Source organism: Herpailurus yagouaroundi, unplaced genomic scaffold (genome assembly GCF_014898765.1).
Source record: "Herpailurus yagouaroundi ecotype Mexico unplaced genomic scaffold, PumYag 164, whole genome shotgun sequence".
Classification (NCBI taxonomy): Eukaryota; Metazoa; Chordata; class Mammalia; order Carnivora; family Felidae; genus Herpailurus; species Herpailurus yagouaroundi.
This window is the reverse complement of record NW_024412405.1, coordinates 13,337,087-13,349,515: the sequence shown is the minus strand read 5'-3', so window position 1 is coordinate 13,349,515 and position 12,429 is coordinate 13,337,087. Positions and strand designations below refer to the sequence as shown.

The 12,429-nt window shown below is 43.7% G+C and overlaps 1 protein-coding gene across 3 annotated transcripts in view; it reads left to right on the top strand.

Moving 5' to 3' along the window:
• The window catches only part of FARP1 (FERM, ARH/RhoGEF and pleckstrin domain protein 1), a 300,031-nt gene that overhangs the window by 196,137 nt on the left and 91,465 nt on the right, over positions 1 to 12,429 (top strand). For all 3 annotated transcript variants that reach the window (XM_040487211.1, XM_040487212.1, XM_040487209.1), the window contains exon 3: positions 3,114 to 3,218. In XM_040487211.1, coding sequence (XP_040343145.1) covers positions 3,114 to 3,218 — 105 coding nt within the window. The remainder of the gene's footprint in view (positions 1 to 3,113; positions 3,219 to 12,429) is intronic.

The following is a 12,429-nucleotide window of genomic DNA, read 5'->3' as shown; positions in this document are numbered from 1 at the left end:
TTTGAACCCCATCACTGGCTTCCAGCGCAAAGCCTAACCCAAATGCAAAATTTGTGGTACTCCAGCAACGTTCATTTCATGCCAAACACATAAAAGGTCTCTTTGCACTGAGAAATTGTAACAAACGCTGGGTGCACACACATAGGTGTTCACTCTCTCTCCCCGTGTGATCAGGCCTTCGCAGCCACTCTTCCAGGAGCTAGTCCTGCCCCTCAATACAACGTTCTAAGAAGAACTCATTTTCTTGTTCTTAAAAAAGTTGAAACTGATTCTACAGTGCATCACAGCTATTTAAGGATGTGAACCCCATCCTCAGTTACTTTTTCTGTTTTTTCTCTTCTGCATTTTTAAAAAACATTTTTTTTTGTTTTGTTTTAGAGCATGCGTGAGCAGGGAAGGGGGGGGAGGGACAGAGAGAATCTTAAGCGGGCTTCATGCTCAGTGAGGAGCCCAGTGTGGGTTCCATCCCATGACCCCGGGATCATGAACTGAGCCAAAATCAAGAGTCAGATCCTCAACTGACTGAGCCACCGAGGCATCCCTGCATTTTTTTATTGTGATAAAACATATATAACGTAACATTTACCATTTTAGCCATTAAGTATACAAATTCAGCGGCATTAAGTATATTCACAGTGCGATGCAACCAACACGACCGTCCATTTTACATACTGTGATGTGATTCTGAACAAAATTACTCTTAGAGTGAAGTTCAAAAACGTGCATTGGAGACAAGCATTGGGGAACAATGGGGCAGACTGTAGGAGTAAATTCACCGCAGGAAGTAAAGGAGGGATGATCTTTCTTAGAGAATGAAAGTGAAATCTTTTCCTCCTTTTATTTGCTTTTTTATTTTAGAAAGCATGTGAGCAGAGAGGAGGGCCAGAGGGAAAGAGAGAGAGAATCTTAAGCAGGCTCCATGCTCAGTGCAGAAGCGGATTTGGGCTCGATGCCACAACCCTGGGACTATGACCTCAGCCAAAATCAAGAGTCGGATGCTCAACCAACCGACTGAGCCACCCAGGCACCCCTCTTTTCTTTCTTTATTAGACGTTACTGTTTTTCACATTTCCTGCCATCAGTTCACGTGAAACGATTCTGCTAGAGACCCTTAAACCAGGCACTCAAAGAGCCTAGTGAGTTTGGGATCATCCATGGAGAATATTGTATACCTTCAGATAGCTCTGGCTATCTTCTGGATTTCCGTGATGAGGAATATGGGAATATATAAAGTGGCATCTGTTTAAAAAAATGCTAAACCTCTGGACACTGAAGCATCTTTGACGCCTCCTCGGGTCATGCCTGGCCAGGCTAATGGACATGCCCATCACTGTATTAGTCAGGCTCTCTTATTGACCATTGGTCTCCTGAGTTGCTAATTGGTTCCTAACATGTTCTGCTCTTCTCAGAGGGAAGGTGGAAGTATAAAAGCAGTAACTGTAGAGGACTCTGTTTTTGAAACATTTTTCTTCCAGCGTTTGATCCGTGTGATGGAATTGGATCCATTTTACTAGCGGGTCATTAGGAATCCACCAGGCAGTGAAGAGAAACCAAGGCATTTAGGGTAGAAATTGGGGTCTTATATATAATATTCCCTTTTCCTGTAGGTTCAGTATATAGAAAATGATTTCAGCTGGCATTTGAGTGAGTGCCAGGTGCTTTGCTGGCCAATAAGAATATAAAGGTGAACTATAAAGTAGCCCAGAATTGAACTGGAGAGACAGGCTTGTATATACATAACCATATATAATACTGTGGAATGAGTAAGTTTTATTCATCTGTTCATCCACTTCAAAATTGGTCAGTCTTTAGGCTCTGCGGATACAGAGATTAATAAAATGTGCTCTTACCTTCAGTGTGGGTGTCGTATGGATGAGAATTTGCGCAAAGTGCTAGGGGAACCTAAGAAAGCCATAATTTCTGCCTTATTTGTGGAGGAAGGGAAAAGGAACAGGGACTGGGGTTCCACTTCCACAAAAAGAACACAGAATCATGAGCTGAAAACTTCTGTCCATACAAAACCCACACATAAATATTTATGGCAGCTTTCTCCTCCTCCTCCTCCTAAATATAATTTATTGTCAAGTTAGCTACCATACAGTGTGTATAGTGTGCTCGTGGTTTTGGGGGTAGATTCCCGAGATTCACCGCTTACATACAACACCTAACACTCATCCCAACAAGTGCCCTCCTCAATGCCTATTTTAGCAGCTTTCTTCTTAATTGCCTAAACTGGGGTGGTAACCAAGATGTCGTTCAGTGGGTGAATGGATAAATAACCTGTGATACATTCACACAAGGGAATATTATTCAGCAATAAAAGAAATGAACTAGGAAGCCACGAAAAGACATCTAGGGACCTACGTGCGTGCTGCTGAGCAACAGAAGCCAATAGGAGAAGGTTACGTACCGTACGATTCCAAACATATGACATTCTGGAAAAAGTGAGACTGGAGACAGTAGAAAGACCAGTGGTAGCCAGGAGTTCGGAGAAGCGGGGGAGGGTTGACTAGATGGCACATGGTGGATTCTTAGGATGGTGAAACTATCCTCCTCGATCCTGTAATGGTGTCTCCATGATATTAAATGTTAGGATACACAATATTACGTTTGTCAGGAAGTATAGAACTGTACAATGCAGAGTGAACCCTAATGTCAACTGTGGACTCTGGGTGATGATAATGTATCAGTGTTGGCTCAATATTTGTAATCACTGTACCACATGGATGCAAGATTAAGAATAAGGGATTCTATGTGTGTGGTGAGAAGAGCTATGTTGGAATTCTCTGTACTTTGTCTTCAGTTTTCTGTAAATCTAAAACTTCCCTAAAAAATAAAGTCTATTTCTAAAAAGGGGGTGGTGCCTGGGACCATGCTGGGGAGAAAATGGCAGAGAATTATCATCTAAGTGTGAAAACAGCCTGGAAAAGGCTCAGAGGTATGCGGCCGGGGGTCTGGTGATCAGGCGGTCAGGGTTCTGGAAGGTGGATGGCGGCAAGCTGAGAAGGGCTGAAGATTCAGGAATGAAGAGGCTTCTCTGATGGTGGGAGCCGTGGTTTGTTTTCATATCTGCCTGTCGCAGAGGGGGTGACTCCTGTTGTTTCTGTTTCCAGCAAAGAGCCCCTGGGAAAGTGTTGCTGGATGCAGTTTGCAACCACCTCAACCTTGTGGAAGGGGACTATTTTGGCCTCGAGTTTCCCGACCACAAAAAGATCACGGTAAGTGATGGGAAATTAATGTTGATATTTTACCATCTGCTCAGCTTGGGAAAGGAGAGGAATCAGTCTGGTTCTTTGGCCATGCATACATGTCCTAGAAGAAAAACAGCCAGAAAGCCCTTGTTAAACTGTTTTGAAAGTACTATGTGCATAGGATTAGCAAGTTCAAAGAGCTTGATGAACACCAGCTCCCTCTGACCCTTTTCCCTTGCCTGTCCCTCCAGAAACCACCATTACCAGTTGCTTCTGTACCCTTCTAATAAAAGTCTGCATTATGTGTCTGTACACACACATTTTTTTAAAGTTTATTATTATTATTATTATTATTTTGAGAGAGAGAGAGAAAGAGTGAGAGCAGAGAAGGTGCAGAGGGAGAATTCCAAGCTCTGAACTCTCAGTGCAGAGCCCAGTACTGGGCTGGATCCCATGAACCTCAAGATCATGACCTGAGCTAAAATCAAGAGTCTGATGCTTAACTGACTGAGCCACCCAGGCACCCCACACGCATACTTTTGAAACACACTAATGTGTGGAAACAACATATAATGTCATGTACCTTACACTCTACTTCAGTTAATGTATCATGAAGATCTCTTCTTTCCCATGCATAGAATCCCCTGCCTTCTTCTCCATTGCATGCTATTCCGCTGAATAGACATGACCGTGATTGACATCTGTTGTAGATGATGGGGTACTTAGTCTGTTTCCAGTCTCTTGCTTTTACAACAAAGGAAGCTACCGCAAGTACACTGAAGCTTACGTTCAAGTTTCAGTACATGAGATCCAAGGGCATGGGGTTGCCTGATCCATAGGTTTGATCATTGTAAAATTTGAAAAATACGTCATGCTCTTTACAAAGGTTTCGCCCATTTGAACCCAAAAGTTAGAACATAGCTTATTGTTCCTTTTGTGTTTTGGCCAATGGCACTTTCTTAAGGCTGTATCTGACTCTTGTATTAGGCACCCTATGCAACTATAAGTTCATTGACTGTATTTCTATTTATTCTTCCATTCTGTATACAGAGTAGCTAGGACTTGCTAGCCACTGCTCCAGGGATCCGGTAACTAAGGTGCAGGGAATGTATGATCCGGGCGGGGTGTCAAGCTTAGTCAGTGACCAGCACAGGGCATGTGACAGGTGTTTTCCATTGGAGCCAGGGAGCATTGGGCAGTGGGGGTAACAAATAACATTGGTGTTCAGGAAATCCTTCCCAGATACTACAAAGCTGAGTCCCATGAGGCCAGTAGGAGTTGACTTAATAGAAAGAATGTTCCATGTAAGCCTAGGTGTCTCAGTTGGTTAAGCATCCAACTTTGGCTCAGGTCATGATCTCACGGTTCGTGGGTTCGAGCCCCGTGTCGGGCTCTGTGTTGACAGCTCAGAGCCCAGAGCTTTCTTCGGATTCTGTGTCTCCCCCTCTCTCTCTGCCCCTTCCCCACTCATGCTCTCTGTCTCTCTCTCAAGAATAAATAAACATTAAAAATAATAGGATGTTCCAGTGAGAGGGGGGACCCATGTATAAAGAGCAGAAAACAGCCTGCAGGAACGTGCAAGGAAGGCTGGGGGTGACAGGTAAGGAGGAGAGAGGCTTAGGTGAAGGAGGTGAGAAAGAGGAAACTGAAAAGTAGGCAGGGAGCCACATCTCGAAGGACTTTTATACCATTGCCGTCCAGTAAAAATAAAATATGAGCCACGTATGTAATTTCACATTTTCTAGCAGTTTTGTTTAAAAAAAAAAGTGAAATTAAAAGTATTTGTAACTTAATGTAATACGTCCAAAACCATTACCATTTCAACATGTGATCAGGAGCAAAAACTATGAATAAACTATTTCACATTTTTTCATGCGGAGCCTTTGAGTCTGGTGTGCATCCAACACAGACCCTCTTGATTCATGCCATCCGCATTGCAGGTGCTCAGGAGACACGTGTAGCTAGCGGCTATTGTGTGGGACAGCACAGTTCTGTACCAAGCTCGTGTGTTCGGGAAGCTGTCAGTGTGTTTTAAAGGGAACATGGTATGATCTGATTTATGGTTTAGAAAGACGACTGGGCTGGACTGCAATAGGAAAAGACTAGAATCAGGAAGGCCGTTAGGGGTTTGCTGTGTTTCTGGCTGGAGGCGTAGTGACAAGGGATTATGGGAGAACCGAGGTGGTGGGCTGGAGCGAGATGGGTGGATTCAAGAGGTTTTGGAGGAGGAGGTAGTTGGGGATGTGACTGAATGGATGGGCTTGTGAGACAAAGCAGGCTCAGAGCAGCTGGGTTTTCCAGCTTTGCCATCTGGGGGACAGTGGTACCAATCACTGGGGATGAAAGCCTCACCATGTCTGCGAAGAGATAAAGACAATGAGTTCCATCCCAGACATGAGGACTTGGGGGTGTCAGTGGACATCCCAGTGGAAACGTCCAGTGGGCAGGGCCTGTGGGTGTATTTTCCAGAGCACAGGAAACAGATGTGAGCTGAAATGGAGATTTAAGACTCATAGGACTATTTTTTGTAATTAAATGTTTGTTTATTTTGAGAGAGAGTGTGTGTGTGTGTGTGTGCACACAAGCAGGGGAGAGGCAGAGAGAGAGGGAGAGAGAGAATCCCAACCATGCTCCTCAGTGTCAGCACAGAGCCCGACGCAGGGCTCAATCTCATAAACTGTGAGATCATGACCTGAGCCGAAATAAAGAGTTGGACACTTAACTGACTGAGCCACTCAGGCTCCCCCGCAAGATTATTTTAAATATTAATTGAAGTTCTGAAACTGGATGAGAGCGTAGAGAGTAGAAAGGAAGCCAGCGTGGAACACCAGCATTTAAGGGATGGACAGAGAGGGAAGAACTGTCAGAGGAGGTGCAGATGGGGAGGAGGAAAACCAGGAGAGGGACTCGTCACAGCAAAGGAAGAGAGTGTTGCAAGGAAGACATACACAGGAGGCGAGTGGGTAGGTGGTGAATGAACCAATCTGTCACATACCTAAAAATGGGTGTGAATAGTGTTTTCTCAGCTTATTCCTGTCTCCAAATACCCTTCGCCATTTCCTCGTACTTAAATTAAACTTTAAGCCTCCCTGACTCCCAGTCCTTTTTCATGTGGCGCATGACCACAGATGGGCCAAATCTAATTCTGCATTCTATTTATCCAACAAATTTCTTGTGCCTACACTGCCTCAGTCCTCATACTTTATATCATGGAAGACACGTGATACAAAGTGACAGCAAGAGGTGGTTATGGTTTCCATTCATTAGAAGTGCACAGCTTGAAAGAGAAAAAAAAGTGCACAGCTTGGTAAGAGAGACAAGGAAACAAATAATTACAATACCGTGCTGTAAGTTCTATGGAACATCGTTTCATAAAGTTTTTTTGTGTTAAAATAATGATTCTCAGAACACTGGAGGATATGCTATCTCATTATTTCTAACACCTTTGCCTGAATTGCTACAAGGTCCTAATGGCTTCCCTGACTCCGTTCTTGTCCTGTTTGAGCCAGCTGGAGATGCCTTTCTAAACGATAAGTAGTAGCGGTGAGGGCACGAAGATTCTCATAACTGTTCCGTATCTGGGTCAGCCAACTAGCTAATGGTGGAGCTGAGATTCTAACTATGTTCTTCTGACCCCAAGTTCAGTGCCTTTCTAGAATTTACAAACCTGTTCATCTTCCTGTGCACCAGCACCTGTGCTGGTGACTTTTAAGTTTTATCGTGCTTGATTTTTATGATCTCACTGCTTTCTTGTAATATGTTCAGCTGCAAAATACAGAAAACCTAGAAACGATGACCAAAAAAACAGGTGTTTATTTGTCACATGTAACACACAAAAAAAGCCACCACGTGAGTGCTTACCATGTGCCAGACTGTTCTGGTCCCTGTGGACACAACAGCTAACATGGCCCATATTCTAAAGCAAGGATCAGTACACTTTACAAAGGGCCAGATAATAAATACTATATTAAGGCTTTGCAGGCTGTAGGGTCTCTGTTGCAGCTACTCAAGTCTGCCCTTATAGTGCGGAAGCAGCCGTGGGCGATATGTAAATGAATAGATGGGCTTTGTTCCAATAAAACTTTATTTAGGATACAGGAAGCCACAGTTTGCTAACACGTGCCCTGGAGAGTAATACCTTGTTGCAAGGCATCATATTAGTTTTACCTACAGTATTTCATTCATTCCAGGAAGAGCCCATCATATACCCTTTTTCTGATGAGGAAGCTAAAGCTTAAAGGGGTTAAGTCCTCGTCCAGAGGTTCACAGCTAGGAAATGCCATAGCTTTGATTCAAGTTCAGTTCTGTCTAAACACAAGCCCATGCTGTCCATCATCCTTCCATTCTGACAATATTTCCATATTTTATTCTCTGTCAATTACAAAATCCCAACCTGACAGTTAATTTTATAAAATTTAAGAAAGAAGTTGTTGCGACAATTAATCTGTTATTCTCACGGTTTGTGAGTCTGAGCCTCATATCGGGCTCTGTGCTGATGTCAGCGTGCAGCCCGCTTCAGATCCTCTGTCCTCGTCACTCTGCCCCTCCCTCCCCCAAAATAAATGAACATTAAAAAAATAAAAATAGAACATCAGTTAAACTTTATCCCCAAAACGCAATGAAATAAAAGCACAGAGGAGCAGAAATAATGACCAAAAAGTGTCCAGAGGCTGACTGACCATCTATTTTGGAAGAGCCAAGGACAGGTCTTGACTTTGTTGAACTGAGGGGTCTGGCTGGGTTTTTTCATCTCTGCTCTTAGTAAAGGTGCTTGGGAATTTAAGATAGGTATCCGGTAGTTTCTGTTGCCTTCTGAGAGTCTGTCGATTGCTAGTGGGGTGGTGTTTTGTAGCAGCCTGGGAAAGGAGCTCTGCAGGTCCAACTGTCAGCCCTCAAGTCCCTGGAGCAGGGTGACAGGAGCAGGGGGCTGGCCTCGCTGACCCTCCCTCTGCTCGTGGGTAGAAATGAGGGACGAGTGCCCAACCTGTGGAGTTTTTGAGAGGCTCATATGCGATAATGTCAATCAGCACATGTAATCCCTGTGTCTGGGACCTACGCGCGTGTTCAGAAAGTGTTAGTTACGGAAACTCTGATCATTCCCATTTTTTAAATGGCCAAGAGCAGCTAACGTAAGTGTTAGCGTGTTAACCACCTTTGAGTGGACAGTATGATACTGTTAACTGTATCCACATTGTGCCACATCTTAAAAACCTGAAATTCCGTGCCCATGATACAGCTCTCTTGTCCTCCCCCCAGCCCCTGGCAGTCACCAACCTACTTTCCGTCTCTGTGAGTTTGACTACCCTAGATCCCTCTAAGTGGACTCCCACAGTGTTTGTCTTTTTGCGACTGGCTTGTTTCACGGAGCATGATGTGTGAGGTTCCCCCACGGTGTAGCATACGGCAGGGTATCCGTGCTTTTTGAGGCTCGGTGATATTCTGTTGTATGGCTGTCCCACGTTGTGTGTGCCCGTTCATCTGTTGGTGGACGTTGAGGTTGCTTCCACCCCTCGGTGGCTGTGAAAAACGCTGCGGTGCACACAGACATATTATCGTTTTTTAAATGCTACTGTTGTGATTATTACCTTTACCGGGCTTCCTCTGGGAGGCCGTTTACTTGTCTGCCAAACCAAGGGGAAGCCTGGTGGGTCTCAAAATGTCTGAACGTGGGCCGTCACAGCTGGCTTTGCCCGTGGGCCTGTGCCTGTTACGTGGGAAACCAGGATCCCCAGAGTCCCTGGCACACGGAATTGTGGACCTTTGTGCCTAGACGGTAGGCTCACATCTGAGCCCAGCCTTCCGCCCCTTGTCTCGTTTCCATCACATGAAACACCCACGTCAGGGCAGGCCGTTCTGTAAGAGTTTGAAAAAAGCCTCGGGGAGAAGGAGTACTTTTCGTGGTCTAAGATGTGTTTCTCAGGATGGGAAATAAACTAGTGATAATTAGTAATCAATTGCGCTCTACCCTTAATTAGACTTGTCCCGTGGCTTGCCAGTTAATAGAGTTGGTTGCTGTGTTTACATGCAAGTTTGGCCTGCCCTTGGCTTTGAGTCCAGGAAGCCGTGCCCGGGAGATTGCCCCACAGGAGCAGAGAAATCTTTTCATCAGCTTTTTTTATGGATTGGTCTTTTCCGTGGCAGAAATGCTATTGATCCTAGGAGTCAAGACTCTGTCCTTAATATGCCAGCTAATTGGTAGCTAGACTGTAAGGGCTGTTAAAAGGCCAGAAAAACAGTAGCTTGCCATTGGCGTGAACTCAGAGACCTTGGCCTGGCTGCCCTTGGACTCTGCTGCACACCTGAATGCATCTCATTTGTTCTTATGAGAGGTTGGCAAAAAGCCAGACAGTAAACGGATTAGGTTTTGCGGGCCATACCATCTCCATGGCAACCACCCAACCCTGCCATCACAGCACAAAAACGGCCATGGACAATATCTAAATAGATGTGCATGGTTGTGTCCCAATAAAACTTTATTTAGGGGCATGGATATTTGAATTTCAGAGTCTTCACATCATGAAATACACTCCTTTGTTTTTTGGTTTTTGTTTTTTTTTTTTTTCTTTCCAATCACGAGAAGTGTAACGGCTGGTCTTGGCTGTACCAAAACACATGATAATCAGGATTTGGCCCATGAGCCGTAGTTGGCCAATCTCTGCTTTAAAATATTTCTGAGGTGGGTGTTTTATCATCTCCATGTTACAGTGAGAAGATTCAGAGAGGTAACTTGCCCGATACTTGACAGTGATCTTTATAACCGGGATTTTCACACAAGCCTGTCTCAGCAAGCCGCTCTCTGCTACACTTGGCTGCCTTTCCTCACACTGGTCCCTCCCAGAGAGCTGTGTGAGCCTCAGTGGTAGAGATAGGTGTATAATAAGATTTATCTCGTCAGCCTGTTGAGGATCCCGGGAAGGGCGTGCATCGTGGCTTGTAAATCTCTGTTTGAACATTTGTTTTGTCATATAGCAGCTGGGCAGATACTGAACCTCTTTGATTTTGTACTTTATCTGGAAAATGGGATTAATAAGTGATGATTTTACAAGATTGTCATGAGGATTAATCCTGATACTTTACAGTCACAAACCCAGCAGGATTCCTGCGCATGGGAGGTACTCGGCTATCTGTTGTGTCTTGTGCTTGCCTTCGAGCTCAGAAACCAGAGAAGTTGGCCCACCAGTGTTTTGTTAAAGCCACAGTGCTTACTGATCTGATAAAATGGTTCCAGTGTCTAATACGTGCTGGTAAAGCTCAGGAAGAAGATGGGCATCTTATTGTTTAGTTTATATTTTATATTTATATTTTATATGGTCACTTTCGGTGAGGACACTCTTTCTGGCTTGTAGACGTTTACCTTCTCACGGTGTCCTCACATGACAGAGACCGAGATCTTCCTCCTCTTATAAGGCCACAGTTGTATCCTTTTATGACTTTATTCAACTTTAACTTCTGAACACCTTTTCTCCAGAGACAGTCACATTGCAAGGTTAGGGCTTCAACATAGGAATTTTGGAGGGACGCATTTCACTCTGTAGTTGCAGACTTGCTTTCTAGGGGCTTGAAGCCACAGAAACCGTGGCTACATCCCTTGTTGGTGGTTTCCCAGCCCCACTGGTGTTGGCCAGATTTCCTTCCCGTATGCTTAGTAGCAGCCTCCTGTCCTGACCTTGCTTCTTCCCCCGGGGGTCTGAGGGCATCTACATCCCAGAGGGGGTCTTTGTGGACACATGCCAGGTGTAAAGGATGAAGACTTGCTGAGCCACAGACAGATGGAAGTTTGGGAACCCAGCAGAAATGAGGCCGTGGGGTGCTTCTGTTGTCACACATCACCAGCAGCACCGTGGTGTGAGGCCACGATGGCTGGGTCGATGGGGCAGTTCTCAGGGGAGGCAAAGCTTTCCTGGAGCAGAGAGTCTGGGAGAAGGATGGATCACGGGAAAAATAGAGCAATGGGTAACCTTCCATTTCTTAAGCTGGAGAGATACGTGGGGTTTTTTGTTCTCATTTGTTTTTTAATTAATTGACTTTAAAAAAATGTTAACTTTACAGAAAAACTGGGCAGAAAGTAAAGAGAGGTACCGTATACTGACCCCCCCCAATGCACAGTGTCCCTTATTTTTAACATCTTGCAGTCGTGTGATATGTATATTATAATTGTTGAGCAAGTATTTACATATTACAGTCCAAAGTTTACGTTAGTGTCCGTTCTTTGTGTTGCATATGCTATCGGTTTTGACAAATGTCTTTGACATGTGTCCACCATCAAAGTATCATAAAGAATAGTTTCTCTTCCCTAAAAATGTCCTCTGCTCTACCTACCGATCCCTCCCTCCTCTCTGAGGCCCTCACAACCACTGATCTTATCCTTCAGTATTTTTTTATTTTCTGTATTCTTGATGCTTTGGCATCTGGGCCTTGCTGAGTGGGAAGAGAGTGCCCTTCCCAGGACTAGTGAGAAGTATTAAAATCTCAGACTCTGTGGATTTTTCTATTTCTCTTTGCTATTACATCACTTTTTGCTTCATGTATTTGGAAGTTCTGTTTTTAAGCATATAAATACTTAAGATTTTCCTACCCTCTGAATTAATCGACACCTTTGTTATGAAAAAAATTCCTTCTTTATCCCTGGTGATATTCTTTGTTCTGATATTTACCTTGATACTAATATAGCTGCTGTAATTTTTTAAAATTACTGGTTGCATAATATACAACCAGTTTTTCATTCTTTTCCTTTTAATTTTTTGCATCTTTATATTGCAGTGTGTTTCTTAAAGGTAGCATACATTTGGGTCTTGCCTTTTTGTCCAGTCTAACAATCCTGCTTTTTAATTGGGGGTGTTTAGAACATTTACATTTAATGTGATTGCTGATATGATTTAAATGGGGCATCTTGCTATTTTTGTCTTACCCATTCTTTGTTCCTTTTTTCGGCCTGTCTTTTGATTAATTAAGTATTTCAGTGATTCCATTTTACCTTCTTTGTTGGCTTATAATCTATAACTCTTTCATTTGTAACTTTCATAGTTGCTTTTGGGTTCATAATACACACTTTTAACTGATCAGGGCCTGCCTTTAAGAGAGATTATGCCACTTCACCTACAGTATAAGAACTTACAGTAGTATACTTCCATTTTCCCTTTTCTGATGTTTTTGCTATTTTTGTCATATTATTTTCTTTTACAAAAGTTATGAATCCCACACTACGTTGTTATTTTTACCAGTCAGTTGTCTATAAATA